Source organism: Danio rerio, chromosome 11 (genome assembly GCF_049306965.1).
Source record: "Danio rerio strain Tuebingen ecotype United States chromosome 11, GRCz12tu, whole genome shotgun sequence".
Taxonomy (NCBI): domain Eukaryota; kingdom Metazoa; phylum Chordata; class Actinopteri; order Cypriniformes; family Danionidae; genus Danio; species Danio rerio.
This window is the reverse complement of record NC_133186.1, coordinates 41,342,558-41,362,694: the sequence shown is the minus strand read 5'-3', so window position 1 is coordinate 41,362,694 and position 20,137 is coordinate 41,342,558. Positions and strand designations below refer to the sequence as shown.

Below are 20,137 nucleotides of genomic sequence, written 5' to 3'. Positions count from 1 at the left end.
ATTTCTTACACTTGTATTTTTTTTTCATTCTCATTTATGTAAAGCAACTTAAAATACTATGAAATGTGCAAAATAAGTAAAGTGCCTTGCAGTGTCTGACCTGAAAACACCCAGGCAAAGTTGAGTCTCAGAGCCCACCCAACATGGCGGCTGTTTCACCAGCTCTTCTTAAGTCAAGGATTAGCACGTCTAATTGCGCACCAATAGCCAAACTCTTTTAGCTGATAAGGAGCCGCATGAGTAATGCATTTCTGTCTTCCTCTGAGCGCCGTGGACACAGGCAGGATTTAGTCCTCCCTCAAATCTCCCTCTCCTTGTGTGTGAACAGCCTCAGAGGGATCATTCTGCCAGCTCTATCAACATAAGCAATCAAATCAAATGGCACATTCACGTAGCCTCTTCAATTTAGGGCCAACTACGCAGACGGGGCACGGCTGAAATTGTTTCTCCTTTTCTCTCTTGTTGACTTTCTCATCATTTTAACTTTGGGTGAGAAAAAAAACCCCTGATAAACAACTTCTTAAACTTACGACTAGTTTGTCAGAAGAAAGAGTCACATTTGAATTGTTGACAGTTAGCAATCAATTCATCGACATTCATTATATAGCACACAGGGCCGGAGTGGGACTCTTTTTCAGCCCTGGAGTTTCAAGCCTTAGAAAGCCCACCTCAGTTCACCACTGACTATATTAAAATAAGGTCATTTCCAATGAATTTTTGAGAAAACAGCTGTTTTAGAAATTCAAATGTTCCACAACCCTTAAAGTATTATATGTCTTAACAATAAAAATGAAAAAAAAAAATGTTACTCAGACGAGCACTGAACCCGGGTTCTTGGCGTCATAACCTAACATGCTAACCACTGTACCACACGAGGCTATGAGAAAATAGATAAAAAGAGCATAGCTGCGGTAAAATAATGAATAAGAAGACTGTGGTCAAGTAAATAAATAAATTAATTTTAAAAAGTGTGACTGCTGAGAGCAACAGATTCTGGAGCTAGGCCAAAGATTTTGGTCCTTGCGGCCAAAAAAACGGACCGGCCCACCGGGAATTCTCCAGGTCCTCCCGATTAGCCAATCCGTGCCTGACAGCACAGTTGCCAATGCTAAAATATAGCATAATTATTAATATTTTGTTAAGTCAATGCTTATGGTGTGCTTCTGTGAAAGGTAACAGTATTAAAAATGTGAAAGCATAAAGCCTAATTTAAAAGCATCACAAACGGCAGGTTCACACTAACAAAATTGGAAACAATGTAACTTAATGAGCCGTATCATACACCGACGAAATATGGTGCAAGACCTGTATATGTATATATATATATATATATATATATATATATATATATATATATATATATATATATATATATATATATATATATATAAAATAAAGATGCAATGGAGAGAAGTACTGGACATCTTTGGATGTGTAGTTAATTTCGTGACTCTGAGCCTTGCGGTGTGGAAGGGCAGTGAAAGCTCTCTCATGAATGAAACATTGCGGCTAATGAATTGAAACGCTCCATTTCCACCAGCTCAAACACACGCTTGAGCCCACGGACACAAACACACTTCATGTCCAGCCCATCTATATTTGATGCTGAAAACAGTAACTTTTTCTCCCTTGTATGGGGCTTGGTGGGCTCGGATGGCAAAGCCAGCCGATGGAATGACAGCGTTTGGTGGTTTTCGTGCAAAAACGTCTGGCTGTGAGCGTGCATGCAGCTCTCTCAGGAGGCCTGCGTGACTCTGACTGACCGAAGCTTAAAAGAAATATAGACCTTCCGCGTGAAACAATCTTCACTCTCTGACCTCCAGCTGGACTCTTTTTGATACAAAGGCTAAAGATAATCAATCGTCCATCTGTGTTTCTCTAATTAGAGATCTGCTAGTAAACCTGCGGGAGTATTTCCAGATAATTTGTTTAGGCTTCAGAGCAATAAAAGCCAGCATGTCATTAAAGTACATTATAACAGTAGATTGTCACATTATACAATTAATTTATTAACAATAATAATTATGAACAGTTTTCAGGTTTAGGTCCTGGTTTCGGTACGGTATATATGTTCAGTAAAAAGCACATAAAACTTTAGTGCTCATTGATGGGACATTTACTCACAGGGAGCCTTGTTTCAGCACTTAGACATACTTTTTAACATTCCCAGAGCCAGTTCAGACAGTAATTAAAAGATTGGAGTAAAAGCTAAATTTTTTTTTTGCGAAACCTTAAAACTCATATATGCATATATGCATTCATATATGCATTAAACCGTGGAGGTCCTACTGAGTATATGTTAGAGCTGCACAATTAATCGTAAAAAGATTGCGATCTCGATGATCTTAATCCAGCATTTCTACGATTCTGTCAATCATATTTTCAAGTTCAGGAGAGAAGCAATGGTGGCCGCACAAGTCTTCACAGTGTTTTACATAGGTTGTTCAGCAACGTGGACAACTCCAAATGGTGTTGAAATGGTCAAATGCTGTTTTTATAAGATATAATTCACCCCAAAATGTCATTTCTGTTTTCAGGTATGTACTGTATTTGCGACAGCAAAATCACACGTGAAGTGAGCTGGCCGTCAGCTGTTACCACAGCGACTGTGAGTGCACGCGCCTCTGAATGAAGTCTACTTTAGTGAACAGAACCTACATAAGCTTTAAGATGGAAATTACAGATTGTATATGTTTCAAACGCAATAATTTAACATCAGAGTTATCATCAGCATTAATGACCAGGACAAATCTAAAGTCTGTTTAAGTCCACCATTCCAAGTCTATACAAAATTTAGCATTTTAACCAACAGTACAGCTACACAAAGCCTATTGCTGTTTTACCACATGTTTGAGAATAACAATAATAATAGCCCACTCAAATTAACCTTTATTTAATATCTACAGAATCGTGAGAACATCGTGATCTTTATTTTAGGCAAAAAAAAAAATCACGATTCTCATTTTAGTCAAAATCGTGCAGCCCTAGTATATACACACACACACACACACATATACACACACATATATATATATATATATATATATATATATATATATATATATATATATATATATATATATATATATATATATATACATATATATATACAGTTGAAGTCAGAATTATTAGCCCCCCTGAATTATTAGAACCCCTGTTTATTTTTTCCCCAATTTCTGTTCAACAGAGAGAAGATTTCTTCAACACATTTTTAAACATAATAGTTTTTAATAACTCATCTCTAATAACTGATTTGTTTTATCTTTGTCATCATGACAGTAAATAATATTTTACTAGATATTTTTCAAGATACTTCTATACAGCTTATAGTGAAATTTAAAGGCTTAACTAGGTTAATTAGGTTAACTAGGCAGGGTAGGGTTAATTAGGCAAGTTATTGTATAACGATGGTTTATTCTGTAGATTATCGAAAAAAAAAGTTAGCTTAAAGGGGCTAATAATTTTGTCCTTAAAATGGTATTTAAAAAATTAAGAACTGCTTTTATTTTAGCCAAAATATAAAAAATAAGACTTTCTCCAGAAGAAAAAACATTATCAGACATACTGTGAACATTTCCTTGCACTGTTAAATATAATATGGGAAGTATTAAAAAAAAGCAACAAAAATTCAAAGGGGGGCTAATAATTCTGACTTCAACTGTGTGTGTGTGTGTGTGTGTGTGTGTATATATATATATATATATATATATATATATATATATATATATATATATATATATATATACATACATACATACATACATACAATCTGGCAACCTGCACTTGTGTTTGTTTTGATCCTCAAGTGCAATACCTAGTTCAACCACTGAGTGTCAAAATTACGTACTGCACCTTTAAAAGGGAGAGTAAATGATGAGGTAATTTTCATTTTTGGGTGAACTATCCCAAATCAGTTCTAAAATGAACCATTATTTTTTAAGTGTGAACATGTTAATAATCTAAAAAGCCCTTTTTTTCAGTATAAAGAACTAAGCTTCGAAAAAAATGTAAAAGATCTTCACAGAATCTTTGATGCTAATGAAGAAGCTTTATTTCTGAGTGTTTTATGTTGTAATATATGCAGTGTGGGCTGTAAGTGAACAGACACCTCAGTACATGCTACAATGCTGCCTAATTTATTTTCGCCGCTGCGGTCGTCTATCTTGAGGACGTTTCCAGGATTTGAAGGTGAGAAAGTTTTAAGGTTCAGTTCTTGCACAGCATGTTGCTAATTTTACTGAAGTCGCGTTCACATAAAGACAAAAGCAGCTTGCTTTCATCCATGGTGCTGAACTTTTCTCTTCAAAAAGGCGTAGATGCTATCTGATACAAAGCGCTGCTGCTGAAAAAAAAAAAAAAAAAAACACAAGGAAAAGCGCAGGCCTGTAGGTTGCACACGGGAGAGTAAGACCAGCAGTGAGAGGTTCAGCCAGCGAACATGTGTGCCCAGAGGATGGACCGGAGGAGAAAATCAGGCTAGGGCATGACTGAGACTCCGGGGGTTTGGAGATCAATGCACATAAATTCTGTGCTCTATTTCTACACGTGCTTTTTTCCCCCCACCCTCTCTTCCTCATCGCAGTTCTTAATGAGAGATGGATTGAAACGTGCTGATTCCCTAAAATGTATTTTTGGCATGGACATTAGTGTAATTTGCATAGAGTAATCAGACCGGTAATCAGTCTTGCTTAGTTGTTTGTCCACACAAACAAGCACAGCAATACAGGTGTGAGATTTTGCCTGAAACTCTCATCTGCATTCTATATTTGGATTTGCATCTATTCGTTTCTAATTGGGTCAATAATTTTTTAGGTTTAGTTCAACTAAGCAGTGAACATATGAAGGCTTTGTCAATCCTTTGTTCGTTTTGTTCATCAAAACTAATGATGAGATGTCTCATTTTGGTGCCTGCATCAAATTAAATGTACAAAATGGATGTCATATATTTATAGAAAGCATGTATATTACATCCATTTTGTACATTTAATTTGATGCAGACATTATAGGAGAATTTCTGATGCATATAGAAGAACTTTTATTATGTAATCACTATCTGCCACTATTAAAATAAAGACTATAATTAAAATACACTATTAAAACTTATAGAAAGACATATATTCAAGTGATGCAGAAGAGACATACAGACATGCAGGGCCTTATAATTGAGGGCCTCACAATTGAAGCACAGCACGTATGCGCCTAAATGAAAACATTCCGACAGAGCGTATGCAATACATTTAGAAATACATTTCATCAAATGTATGCATTGACCAAGACAAAAACAACCCTTGCCAAAATAGCATACATAAATAGAATCATTTAGAAAGTATGGAAACAACATGATCATATGCAAACACATAATGGTAAGCACATGCTGTATGACCTTTAAGATATGTAAAAACAGAAAAACATACAGCTATTAATTAAAAAGCTAGGATCCTATTGGAGCCCGGGAATGGCGTGATGCTACACCACAACTCACGATGACTATGGGACAAAACTGTATATAAACTGTGGGTTTTTGGACATTGGTGGGAGAGAGATCAATTGACCACCTATGCTGTAACAATAAACTGCTTTAACTTGAGAACTTCGAAGACCTCAGCCTCTTTTTTGAAACTTAGAAGATGTTTGTCGAGATTCCACAACAACATCTGAACACTTAACACTCCCAACACAGACACACTCTTCCAAACCCTTCACTGCACACCATCAATATGTAGCATGCACTGCACTTTAACAATCCATACTTGAAACAATACTGCCCACAACTATGGGTACACCTATTCATATGACATAATCGCTTTCAATATTACATTGTCGTGTTTTTTTTTTTTTTTGAGGAGTATGCTGTTGTATTTGCACTGTCTGTATTTTGTATTGTCTGGAGCCAGCACCTATAAGCTTTTCACTCATCATAGCACACGTGCTGCTGATGATGTGACAATAAAAGTGATTTGATTTGGTTTTTATATTATTGGTAATATAATAAATAATTATTGGTAAATCCTAAACATTGGTAATTACTAACAGAGAAAAGGGTGTCAATCAGATGAAATATACAGTAACATCATTAAGCAAACTATAATTAATATATACTTTATAGATTCATATTATTCAAATATTAAATCTTTCTTTTCATTTTCATTCTTTGATAACCTATTTTAACACATTTTTTCATTTTCTAATTATTTGAATCATTTTTATTTTATTGCTTCTTTTATTCTTGTTTATGTAAAGCACTTTGAGTTACCATTACGTATGAAATGTGCTATATAAATAAACTTGCCTTGCCAAACAAAAACCTGTTCTGCTTCAGATTTATTTTATTCTATTATTTGGTCACATTTTGAATGTTTTAGATTGTGAAAATGAAATGTTAATATATTGGCAAAATAATTCTCCATCGTCATTCAGCATCACAAATATATTCATATAAAAATAAACATAACAAATGGAATGGTGCTACTTTCCAATGCAATTAAAGGTAGCCTGCATATAAATAAAAAAGACCAAGATAAAAAAAATAAATAAAATCCTATTCTCAAAAAAATATGTTGGAGCTTGTTTAAACTCCTTATGTAAAATGAGTTAAAACAACACAATTCTTAAGGTTTTTTGGGACAACTTAATTGTTTTATATTCAATCCACTTAAATCTGTTGAGTTTACTAAACTGATTTGTGTTGGGACAACATAAATGAATTGTGTGAAACCCAGCATTTTTAAGAGTGTATAGAATTACAAGCAAATCCAGCATTATTTCAAACTGCATGGCAACACACTGGCTTCATAGCAGTAATAATTGCAAAGACAGGAATAACTCAAAACTAAATGTATCATTTTCTTTTTGATTTGTGAAATTGTGAAACTTTTAGGTCGCTACGTTGTTCTGAATTTGGGAAATGTTGTAAGGAGAAGACAGACTCTCCGTCTGGGGTAACGTACCCGTCGCTGGATCCTTGTACTACACCGGCGGGGAGCTGCGACATGCTGGGAAAACAAACCACAGGCAGGATCAGCCAGTTAACTAGGACAGTTCAAAACTTTTCCGAAAGAAAAAATCACAATGCCTTCGAAACACACTGCCTTTTGAAAGACAAGAGACTTAACTGAAGAGAGTGTTGATTTGACACTGTTCCCATTTTGACATTTGGATTCATGCAACTGTTACGGCCATGTTTGCAAACATCGCCAACGAAAACTATGCTAATCATTACAAACACAATGTTAGTTTGTTTTTTATTATTAAAGTAAATTGGTTGAACAAATACATTTACATAACTAGACATATATGACAACTAAATTAAAAGCAACACAGAAATATAATTACAAACAAACTCCAGGGCCCGGTTTTTCAAAAGTAATCCACTAGGATTTTGGATAACTGATTGGATCAAATCTTGAAAATGGGTTTTTCAAAAGAAAAAAAATGGATTACCTAATCGGATTAGATCACGTAATCCAATCTTGGTTTTGATCCGGATCAAATCTTTAGGTTGGGTTTTTCAGACCTTTTTTGTAGGATTTGGATCACTTTGATCCAAAAAACCTGGATTAAACAGATCCCATCAGAAGGGTGGATTTAGCATGGATTTCATGCCCAAAATGTAATGAAAACTTAAAAAATTTATTAAATAATACTATTTTTGGATCATGCAGTATCTTACGAGATATACTATTTATTCATAAGGTTTTAATCTTATTTGTTTATCTGTCAGGCTATAGTGATTAAACTTATTTAGTAAGGGTTTTATGATCCTCCAAACCCTCGATTCGATTACATTTTCGATTCTAAAGTCACGGTTTGATTCGATTATGAATAATTAATTGATTAATAACGAATTAATTATTTGTAGCCTACCGTTTAAACTACCTGACCTGCATGGTCTTTGTCTTACCCATAAACAAATCATACAGTAAATGAATAAAGGTAAGTTACACACATAATTACCACCTGTCAATCACTTTTTTTTCTGCGGGACTCATGAATAGGCAGTGATCTGTGTCGTTATACTATCTGTGTCGTTATGCTAAGAAATGCTACACACCAGTGTGGATGTGGATCGTTGTTGTTCTAAAATGTCATTTAAAAACAAAGACCTATTAGTGTGAACAGGATCTGAGTGTGTATTTTTCGCCAGCGGATTTGCAACGGGGGCGGGGCGAAGGATCGCAATGCGCCCATCGTCTATCGGCCCAACTCTAATACTTACATAGCAGAGCTTGCAAACTGTTTTTTTTTGTCTACAACACGAACGTTGTCAACATAACTCACTAGAAATTCAAAATACTTCCACACCGGCGACTTCATTGAAAGAGGAGAGGGTTTAAGCTCTGTCGACGTGTCTCCCGCATCTGCAGTTTAACAAGCACTTCAACAAGCGTTTTTTCCCGCTTGGCAAGTCAAGCTGATGTGACATGGGGGCGTGGCAGCATCGACGATTCTATTTTTTGATTCGATAACCGAAATTGAGCATAAATTTTGATCGATTTCAATTTAAAATTGAAAACACCCTTAATTCTTGCGTTTGTATTTAAAATCCAAAAGTGCTCAAAGTTGTATTTTCGTGTGAGGATTATCTGGCTGGACAAAACGTGCAAGTGTAATGAACAGTGTTTTAACACAGAGCTTATTATTTGCAATCTTCGAAAAGCCTATGGGAAAATCCCATAGGGATTTTCACGAGGGAACCAGTTTTATGCTAGCAGCCGATTAGCCTACAAAGTGACCTCATAGTTCCTCCACTCTATAGCACTCCCTATTTTATTCTTTAATGATCTGTTTGTCCTGCTTCTTTGTTCATTTAAAAAAAAGAACACAAATACACACACTGCTAAAATAACTAAGACTTGTCACTGCATCTACAACTTGTTGTTTTCTGAGGATCTGAAGTGCTTCTATTATCTTCATGCTTTGGATAAAAGCATCTGCTAAATGTAAATCTATTTTAAAGTTCAGTCATAGCAATGGAAAACAAAGACATCTGATTTTTGATTTGGTGTGTGTACTCATTTTATAAGCCACAGTCAGTGTTATCAGGAGTGTTGAATTGAATGAATTACTATTAGGTAGGGCTGTGCAATTAATCCAAAATCCAGTTTCAGTTTGGCTTCAAACCATTTTGAAAAAGCATTAATCGAGATAAACGATTATTGCATCATATACCGCACCCTTTCCAGCTGTACACATTTGTTGCTCTCAAAAGCGCAAAAGACCGCGTGCCGGTCAGCATTCGCACGCTGAGACGAGCACAGGAGCGCAGACATCTAAAGTCATCTTAATGTGAGTGCTTTAATGGTCAAATAGGTGTCAAAACGCGGTGTTTAGTGATTATTCAGATTAACCCTCATTTGTGTAATAAACAAACGAGTTGAGAATCAAAAGACACGTAAAAGAGAAACCATTAAAGTGACACCGCGAAAAATTCCTGCTGCCGCCTGTTTTTATCATTAATCAAACAACAAGTAGAAAATCCCTCTCTGCTCTTGACTGAAGAATTTTCGTAGCTAAAGTGTTTTTCTAAGGGTTAAAGCACAGTTTGTTTTATATTTTTATTCTATTGTATTTAGTTCTCTTTCCTTTGCAGGGTGGAAAATAACTGTATGTATACTGTTGAAGTCAGAATTATTAGCCCTCCTGAATATTAGCAACCCTTTTCCTGCCCAATTTCTGTTTCATGGAAAGTTTTTTTTTTTTTTTTACTTATTTCTAAACGTAATAGTTTTAATAACTCATTTCTAATTTCTGATTTCTTTTATCTTTGCTATTATGACAGTACATAATATTTTACTAGATATTTTTCAAAATACAAGCATTCAGATTAAAGTGCAATTCAAAGGCTTAATTAGAGTAATTAGGCAAGTCATTGTATAACAGTAGTTTCTTCTGCAGACAATCAAAAAATATATTGCTTAAGGGGGCTAAAACTATTGACCTTAAAATGGGTTTCAAAATATTTAAACCTGCTTTTATTCTAGCTAAAATAAAATAAGCCTGGAAGAAAAAATATTATAGGAAATACTGTTAAAATTCATTGCTTTGTTAAACATAATTTGGGAAATATTTATTTTAAAAAAATTCTCAGGAGCGCTTATAATTTTGACTTCAACTGATAATCGTTTGGAATAATCGTGATTACAAATTATGACCAAAATAATCGTGATTATGATTTTTCCCAAAATCGAGCAGCCCTACTATTAAGTAATAAGTATTACTCTAAGATGAATAATATTTTTTTTTTACCTGCATTGCCTCTGAAAATAAAAACAAGCGATGAAAATCCCTGAAGATGTCTACTGTGGATGTGGTATATGTGTCCAGTTTCTAATGTTCTCCATGCGCTTGAGTCTGCTAAAAAACAGAACAAAGAGAGAAACTTTAAACAGCTCATTCGTGTCAAACCTCAGAAGAATCCCAGCATCAGAAATAAACAGACAGTTATAACATCTCAGACAGCTGATTAACTGTGAATGACTGTTTTAAATTGATTATAGAAATTTTGAGGCCATTAATACAAAATAACAGATTTAGATTCGATTACTAGAGGCTGTAATTGTATTTGCAATACCTTGCTGAATTTGAGTGTATTGTTTTATTATCCTGTACATGTTGTGAGCACACTCTTATGTTAACACTTTAAAAAAAAGTGTGAATAAACTTTCTGCAATACAAATGGTCATTATTTAATTCTTTTATAATTTTCCAAAGGTTGTGCATAAAAATATATCAGTGCAGCCTGGCTGTATTCTGCAATAATTCAGTTGTTTTATTTCTGAATGACAGAGGGAAAAATGCGGCATGTAGACAGATATTTTTATGGCAGCTATCAAAACTATTTAATAAAGATTCATGGGAAATTATGTAACATCTTTTAAATATGTTTGGATTCTTACCAGATAACATATAATCACCGGCCACTTTATTAGGTACACCTGTCCAACTGCTCGTTAGTGCAAATTTCTAATCAGAAAATGCATGTAGACATGGTGTAGACGATCTGCTGCAGCTCAAACTGAGCATCAGAATGGGGAAGAAAGGGGATTTAAGTGACTTTGAACGTGGCATGGTTGTAGCTGCCAGATGGGCTGGTCTGAGTATTTCAGAAACTGCTAATCTACTGTTTTTTTCATGCACAAACATATCTAGGCTTTACAGCGAATGATCTGAAAAAAAAAAAAATATCCAATGAGGAGCAGTTCTGTGGGCACAAATGCCTCATTGATGCCAGAGGTTAGAGGAGAATGGCCAGACTGGTTCGAGCTGATAGAAAAGGCAACAGTAACTCAAATAACCACTTGTTAAAATCGAAGTGTGCAGAAGAGCATCTCTGAATGCACAACACTCGACCTTGAGGTGGATGGGTCTTATCAGGTAAGAATCCAAAGTCAGTTCATTTTCAAAATGTTTTAAAATGTTGATGTTAACATTTAAAGCCATCCGCAATCTCGCCCCTCCATATTTGCCCTCATCCACATTTCTCTTCCTTCTCGCACCCTGCATTATGTTCCTACCTCCACTTGTCTATTCCCTGCTTGATAAAGCCTATAAAGAAAGACAACAACGCAAAAGAATAGCAAATAAAAGTAAAAAAAAAACAACAAAAAAAAAGCAACCCAAACAGAAAAAGTGATGTTTGTTGTGTTTGATTTTGTTCAGTTACTTTCAATTATTTAGAAAAACAAATGTGCTTAATTGACCATTCTCCAATTCATAATTGACTAGTCAGACATTAGTTCTGAAATGTGTGGTTGTCAAGCTGTCAGGATTCAGACTCTTACAACATGCTTTGTTATGGTAGTTTTAATGTGGAAGGTTCCCGGCTGGTTCACTTTACCACTTTGATTTTTCTGGTCTGTCTCAGTTTACCCCGAAGCTGGGGTAAAGTGAGACACAAGACCACTTTTTTTTAAACAATCATATTTTCACTTTCCTTTACCCTAAATACAGTCTGATAAAATCCATTGCTAGAAAACATTCTGAATTAATGACAAATGTTTACATTTTACTGATATATAATTTTAGCTCGCTTGCAGGGGAGCAAATGTAAAAAGTGTCTCACTTTACCCCGCTCTTCCCTACTTGGGTGGTTTGTTCTTCTCTCAGTTGCATCACATTCTCCGTGTATATTTCCTCTGCATCCTATTAAACCAAGAACAGCCATGTTTAATATTATTATAATGATTTACACACTCAGACATGTGCAGAGACAAACACTAAGTTAGTGCTTCTACTCAGACTTACTAACATACTAACTTTCTACTAACTTAGATTATTTTTGTCATTTTATCATCCAATTGTATTGAATCATTTATATTTTATTGCAGTCTTTTAATTCTATTTTATTTTCTGACTGTTTTTATTGTTCTGCTTTTTTTGCCATGTAGGCCTGTTAGCGCTTTGGGACTGAGAAAAGGGCATTATAAATAAAATGTATTATTATTATTACTCTTACTAGATTTTTGGGCCAGTCTACAGTATATTCTCATTCCACAATTTTTTTTTCAATACTTTATCTTTAAGTGTATTTTGAGAGCATTTTTAAGTGCCATTTCTCAAAATCCAACATGAAAAATGGATGGACCAGGACACTGACCGAATCCACACAGGTATAATGTTTACATAACACTTCATGAAGTTATGTTTATGATACTGTTACATGAATACAATTTTAGTCATTCTTTAACAAACAGATGTAAAAAATAGAAGTATATATTCAATTTTGTACATTAATATAAAACATAAATATTTCTTCTATTTGTTGTCAAATAACAGAACAAATAAAGAACAAATAATTTATAAAGCCAAACAGGAATCAACACATGCCGCCATTTTATTAATCTCAGCCTCACATTACTTCGGTAAGTAATTTGAAGTGTAAATGACGTTTGATAAGGTAGATCTGCTTATTTTAATAGATATACACTATAATATCTCGTGTTTCATGTGTATACAAGCGCTTATCGCCAATAACTGACATTTGAAGTGCAAAATAAATGCCGAGACGACTCTTACCTGTTTATGTATTTAAATCGACCCTGATTAAAAAAACGAATCTCCGGTTCACCACACGAACAGTAATGATTCATCAAACAGGAAATATTTACGAGTCAAACAAAGATTTCCTGAAAATTCGTTTTATTTTGCTCCCAAAACACCCGTGGAGGAAATAAACAACCGCTTGCTATTGCATTTTTCAACTCGAAGAAAACTGAGCAAAACTGACCAATGACGTAACAGCTGACTCGTAGAACGTTGGAACGCGTTCGAATTCTTGGGAGACACACCCTACTACAATCCAACTTTCGCCATTGCTTTATTTGACGATAATCTAGTCAGTTGTACAACATTTGCTTCGTATAATTTGCTTTTTTTATATTGTCAATTGATAGCATAAAGGCTCACTCTGATAAACGAGCTTAACTTACAGTAAATTTCAGTATTTATTGTAGGTTTATTTAACATTTCTCATATTTAAGTGTACGGAAATTAATCTATCATGTTATTTACCGTACTCGGAGTAATTGCTCTCTTCCTGAGAGAAAGAACCATCAAATCCACCGTCTCAGGTCAAGAAGAAAGATTCGACCGTCAGGAAGGATTGGTCACGGCACCCCCAGTGACTAACAGTGATGGTAAATAATGTTGTGTGTTATAAGAACATGTAGCTTATTTTGTATACTGGAGTCTGGGTAGGTCTATACACTTATTTTACCTTGCTGTAAATATTATTTACAAAAGTGATTAAGGTTTTTGGTAATAATATATGAGTAATAAAAACTACTGGTGTAAACGCATAACAAATAATATCAAAACTATCAATTATCGAATAACTCCACCCTCCCCCCAGCAGATTATTTAGCTTGTTTAAAAGAAAACTCAGTTCATTTTGACATATTTCTGAAAGCAAGACACTATTTTAACTTGTCAAGAAAATGCTTCTTGATTTAATGTTTTGATATTTGCAAAAGAAACAAGACAAAAACTAAGTAAAGTATTTTGCTTTGCATTAAGTTTTTCAATTATGCATTTGTAAAGACAAAATCATTTTCTCTGCTTCAAGATGGAAGGGTTAGTTCACCCAAAAATGCAAATTCTGTAATTAAGTACTCACCCTCACGTCACTCCAAACCCGAGACCTTCCTTCATCTTCTGGACACAAATGAAGATGTTTTAGATGAACTCTGAGCACTCTCTCGTCCTGCATATACAGCAAGGTTCCTGACTTGCTCAAAGTACATATGAATACCACAAACACATCCTCAAACAGACCATATGCCTACAGTGGTTCAGTCTGTACACTATTAAGCTACAATAATACTTTTGTGTAAACAAATTTATCCAACAGTTTATTCTCTTCAGTGTTGGTATATTACATGTGTTCACAAACACTGCACTGATGGATGCCTGTGCATGGCTTCCTCTGTTTTTTTGAAAATGAACAGAAATATTGTCTACTGCCATACAAAGGTAATAAATAAAATATTAAAACGCTCAATGTGATTTGAGTTCGACACCCCTGTTAGATGCCTTGTCTCTACTTGTTATTTGCTGTCTTCTACTGGGGGCATCTTAAAAACACTAAATCCTTTAGGAATATGTCCTAAAACACAATGCAGTGGTTTTAATGGATAACAAATGGTGATGTTAAATGTTTTAATAGTATTTGTAGTGGAAAACGTGAAATCTTTTCTCATAGGTTTGAGTTGTTTTTGCCAAGCTTAATGTTATTTTATTTATTGTTATATGATACAAAATATATCAGCTATAAGGTCACATTGACATGTATTTATACAAAACAAATTATTAATCGCAAAGTGAATTCGATTTGAACAGTAATTTCATCATATGACATTTTTTTATTTAATGGCATAATAGGCCTACCTAATTTAATGGCTGAACGGAAGATCAATATCTAGATGTCTAATATCCAGTATCTAACTATGAACTTAACAATAAATATTTGGATGATCTGATTATATATACAATCAGCAAATTAATTAAAATCACTATGTTGGTCATAGCAAAAAACATCCTTTCATGTGCACACACTAACCAACAACTAAAAGTAGAAAGAAATAACCTTAAAAGTCACTTTATAGTTGACAGCGTTTTTTTCATATCAATAACAAACACTGGAATAATATTATTCAAGTAAAACTAAAATCTTTTGTTTCATATTATTCCTTCCTTTAGGTCGAGAAATCGGTGACTGGTGTGAAGATTCATCTTTGCATCTGGAGGAACAGATCAATGTTCAGACTGAGGAACCGTCACTGGAGGAACCTGTTGATGATCATAGTGAAGAATCATCACTGGTAGAGCCTGACAGTGTTCACGGTGAAGAACCATCACTGGTAGAGCCTGACAGTGTTCACGGTGAAGAACAATCACTGGTAGAGCCTGACAGTGTTCACGGTGAAGAACCATCACTGGTAGAGCCTGACAGTGTTCACGGTGAAGAATTATCACTGGTAGAGCCTGTCGATGGTCACAGTGAGGACTTAGCCAGCTCCTCCAGCAGTGATGATGTTCCTCCAAACATTTTCTACGCTGAGTCCAGCAGTAGTGATGACTTCCCTCAAGAGTTTTACTTAGCCGGAACCAACTGTAGTAGTGAGCTCACAGCCAGCTCCTACAGCAGGTTCTTCTCTGCTGAATCCGGCTGTGGTGATGACCCCTCTACAGATTTTCTGTCCGCTGAGTCCGGCTGTGGTGATGACCCCTCTACAGATTTTATGTCCGCTGAGTCCGGCTGTGGTGATGACCCCTCTACAGATTTTCTGTCCGCTGAGTCCGGCTGTGGTGATGACCCCTCTACAGATTTTCAGTCCGCTGAGTCTGGCTGTGGTGATGACCCCCCTCCAAATGTGGTCTCTGCTGAGCCCGGCTGTAGTCATGATGACCCTCCAAATGTGGTCTCTGCTGAGCCCGGCTGTAGTCATGATGACCCTCCAAATGTGGTCTCTGCTGAGCCTGGCTGTAGTCATGATGACCCTCCAAAGGTGGTCTCTGCAAAGCCCGGCTGTAGTCATGATGACCCTCCAAATGTGCTCTCTGCTGAGCCCGGCTGTAGTCATGATGACCCTCCAAATGTGGTCTCTGCTGAGCCCGGCTGTAGTCATGATGACCCTCCAAAGGTGGTCTCTGAAAAGCCCGGCTGTAGTCATGATGACCCTCCAAAGGTGGTCTCTGCAAAGCCCGGCTGTAGTCATGATGACCCTCCAAAGGTGGTCTCTGAAAAGCCCGGCTGTAGTCATGATGACCCTCCAAATGTGGTCTCTGCAAAGCCCGGCTGTAGTCATTACCCCCCAACAAAAGTGGTCCCTGCTAAGCCCGGCTGTAAAGCTGCCGCTCAAGGTGCAACCGGTCAGACGAAGGGCGCTGTTCCACATCAGCCAAAACAGCTGAATTATAGAAACACACACATCATGGGTAAGTTTACAGCCCAGTCACCCAACACACATGCATATTTTAATAGTGTTTTCATGACTTTTATGCTTTAAACTGGCTTTAATACACATTTTGTTCAGGGATAGCTGATAACTAAGATAGAAATATATATATACAGTTGAAGTCAGAATTATTCGCCCCCTTTAAATAATTTTTTCTTTTTTAAGTATTTCCCAAATTATGTTTAACAGAGCAAGGAAATGTTCACAGTATGTCTGATAATATTTTTTCTTCTGGAAAAAGTCTTATTTGTTTTATTTCGGCTAGAATAAAAGCAGTTTTTAATTTTTTAAAAGCCATTTTAGGGACAAAATTATTAGTCCCTTTAAGCTATATTTTTTCGATAGTCTACAGAACAAACCATCGTTATACAATAACTTGCCTAATTACCCTAACCTGCCTAGTTAACCTAATTCACCTAGTAAAAAAAATAAATGTCACTTTAAGCTGTATAGAAGTGTCTTAAATATGCCTAGTCATTTTTTTATACTGTCATCATGACAAAGATAAAATAAATCAGTTATTAGAGATGAGTTATTAAAACTATTATGTTTAGAAATGTGCTGAAAAAATCAGCTCTCCGTTAAACAGAAATTGGTGGAAAAATAAACAGAGGGGCTAATAATTCAAAGGGGGTAATAATTTTGACTTCAACTGTATATATATATATAAATCAATCATAAAAATCATAATCATCTAGGGAAGACAGAATAAAAAAGGTTTAGATGATGGGGTTATATCTGCTGTGTTGACCCCTGATGGAGCAGGTAGTTTTAGATGAAGGCAGCACTGTCACTAATTCCCACATTTGATTAACTTCTCTTCTTTGTCTTTTCACAGAGATCAACTTCAAGATGTATGAAATTGGCGCTAAGCTGGGCAAAGGAGGCTTTGGAACCGTTTACACTGGGACCCGTATAAAAGATCGCCTTCCGGTGGCATTAAAAGTGGCTGACTTCAAGGTTAAGCAATTCATCCAAGTTGTAAGTAGTCTGCGCTCTTTGCTCTGATTAACTATGTCTATTTTAAACATGTCATATTAAGGGTGCTGTATGCAAGTTTTTGACTCTTCTAAAGCACAAAAATACCATAATATGTTTGCAGATATTTTAGAAACATGCCAAGTAAACAAAAGTCAGTTATTCTCCTTTAAAAAGAAATGTGTCTGTCTGTGTTTTGATCTCTATAATCTGCCCACTGCTTTTTATGATAGACGTGGTCAACAGTTTTAACAGAAAATAACTTTCTCATCAAATAATCTGAACAACTTTCTTTCTTCTAGGATGATTTTCTCCAGCCACTTCCAGCGGAGATCGCTCTGCACTTTCTTGCCTCTAAAGGCCCCAAAGCTAAACCAATTGTTAAGCTTCTGGACTGGAAAGTGGAGGCTAATCGTTACTTACTAGTCCTAGAGCGGCCCGTACCCTGTGAGAACTTATGGGAATTTCTATGTAAATACGACGGTAGAATCCCAGAGAAGATATTATGGAAAATCATGTTCCATACAACAATTGCAGCTGACATCTGCTGCAAACGTGGAGTGCTTCACCGCGATATCAAGGCTGAGAATTTGCTGATTAACCTGCGGACCCATCAAGTCAAACTGACTGACTTTGGGTGTGGTGAACGCCTTACTAGGAGCTGTTACAAAGAGTACTGCGGTAAGTAAATCCTTCAAAGCTCTAAGGAGCTCTTGTGATGGGGCAAGGGTCATTCACATGAGACTCTTGAAACATCCGCTGTTGTTTATCCATACCAGGGGTCCCAAAGCTCAGTCCAAGGGGGCCGGCGGCCTACAGAGTTTAACTCCAACTTGCTTCAACACACCTGACAGGAAATGTCTAATATACTTAGAAAGAGCTTGATTAGCTCGTTTAGTTGTGTTTAACTGGGGCTGGAGCTAAACTCTGCAGGACACAGATCCTCCAGAACTGGGTTTGGGCACCCCTGATCTACACTGTTGTTTGTGGAAATTTAGATGATGTGCTAATGGAAACAAAATCTCTTTCTTTCAGGCACACCACAGTACTGCCCTCCCGAGTTCAATAGCACTGGCTTATACTACGGGGAGCCAGCGACAGTGTGGTCACTCGGGATTCTTCAATATTTGCTGATGTTCAAAAAATTTCCAGACTACCATGACCTCCAAAACTTGACTTTCACAAATTTAGGGCAATATGGATGGTCAAAAGGTGAGATCTTCACTTCAGCTAAAGATGGTTGTGTAGGACAATTTGAATGTCAATGAAAAGTTTACAATTTAAGGCAATAATTACATGTACCTATTCCTTTTTTCCTACACAGAATGCTGTGATTTTATTAGCTGTTGTTTGCAGACTGACTACCAACTTCGGTCTAAGCTGCAAACACTCCGTACCCATGACTGGTTTAAGGTAAGGAATACATTTTGAGGATTTTGTAATCAGTCAAATGAATCTGTCATGAGCTGAGTTTCCATCGTAATGTGATGCACACCTTTTTAAAGTTTACTAAACATATATATTTTGTAAATATAAATGTGAATTATGTGCAAATGATTTACATCAAGTTGGTCGAGCAGCTAAACTGTGGAATTGGTAACCTCGTAACCAACAGTAAACAAGGCAAGTATAATTGAGAAATATTTGCTACATCAAAGTTAATTTGACAAATGCATTTCTATCATGAACCCTTTTTCAAAAGAGTCCAAAATGACCTCAAGTGAGCATAAAAACGTTTTGGGAATTAAAGGATTTTTATTTGAAACTTGTTTCTCATGTGATACTTAAAAAGGTGCTTTAACACAGGCTGATGGAAACCCAGCTATTGTCAGACAACAGTCTTGTGTTCTAAAATGTCCTTGATATTTATGGCTTTTCTTTTTATTTTATGTTGTTTGTTTAATGCATTAAAGCAAACCTGATCACTGTTTTTGTTTCAGGCGGAGAACAAGCCGCAATGAGGAGAGATGTCCTTTTTTAATAGGTGGATCTAGCCAGTCCATCCATGCCACCATAGTCCTTTAGCTAAACATATCTTCATCCATTACAACCTTATAGAGAGAAAGCTGAACATAATTTGGTTCTGCATTGTTACATCTCTCCTATTTTTCAACATTTACACTGGCTCTAATAAAAAAAAGAAAAAAAAAGATAAAGCACTTAACAGTTTATATAGTGTACACATCCCTTCCTTTAATATCAGATTTTGCTTTAACTCTTGCACTTCCACATGCTAAAATAAAAAAATAAAATAAAAAAAATATATATCTCAGTCGTTCCCAGTCCAGGTCCACATATTTTGGGTGTCTCTCTCTAAAAAATGTCATTTGAGCCAGAGGAGAGACTCCTGACCAATGATTACTGGGATCAACTGATATATATACAGGGTTTGCAATGAACATTATCACTCACCAGCCAATTTGGCCACAAAACTAGAAAAAAAAAATATATATATATTTAAAAAAAAAGTAAAAAAAAAAAAAAAATATATATATATATATATATATATATATATATATATATATATATATATATATATATATATATATATAATTAAATTAAAAACTGGAATTATTTTTATAAAAATAAAAAAATAAAATAAAACAATAAAAAGCAAACATCATTAATAAATAAAACAATAAAAAACTGCCTATATTGAAGTATAAATCTATAACTAGCCATGTTATTGACCAGAAATTCTTCTA

The 20,137-nt window shown here is 35.6% G+C and overlaps 1 protein-coding gene and 1 long non-coding RNA gene across 8 annotated transcripts in view; one reads left to right on the top strand and one right to left on the bottom strand.

Annotated features, from left to right (window-relative positions):
* Positions 1-13,237, bottom strand: part of LOC137496660 (uncharacterized) — a 148,989-nt gene extending 135,752 nt beyond the window's left edge. For 4 of the 6 annotated variants that reach the window (XR_012387322.1, XR_012387321.1, XR_012387323.1 and 1 more), the window contains exons 1-4: positions 13,015-13,237; positions 12,067-12,141; positions 10,246-10,353; positions 6,948-6,992 (exon numbers count right to left, since the gene is read on the bottom strand). This is a non-coding gene — a long non-coding RNA (uncharacterized lncRNA). Of the gene's footprint in view, positions 1-6,947; positions 6,993-10,245; positions 10,354-12,061; positions 12,142-13,014 lie in introns of all 6 variants that reach the window. The other 2 variants (XR_012387324.1, XR_012387325.1) reach the window with 1 other exon arrangement.
* On the top strand, positions 13,192-19,891 carry si:ch211-122l14.7. Of its 2 annotated transcripts, XM_073917084.1 has the most exons (8): positions 13,192-13,634; positions 15,196-15,959; positions 16,005-16,434; positions 17,293-17,435; positions 17,735-18,113; positions 18,468-18,644; positions 18,757-18,845; positions 19,373-19,891. In XM_073917084.1, the coding sequence occupies exons 1-8, from the start codon at positions 13,499-13,501 to the stop codon at positions 19,391-19,393; spliced, it is 2,139 nt and encodes a 712-aa protein (XP_073773185.1). In that variant the 5' UTR covers positions 13,192-13,498; the 3' UTR covers positions 19,394-19,891. The 2 variants fall into 2 exon arrangements, with proteins under 2 accessions (XP_073773185.1, XP_068080345.2); XM_068224244.2 differs by having other exon boundaries at positions 15,196-16,434.
* Positions 19,892-20,137: the final 246 nt, after the last annotated feature.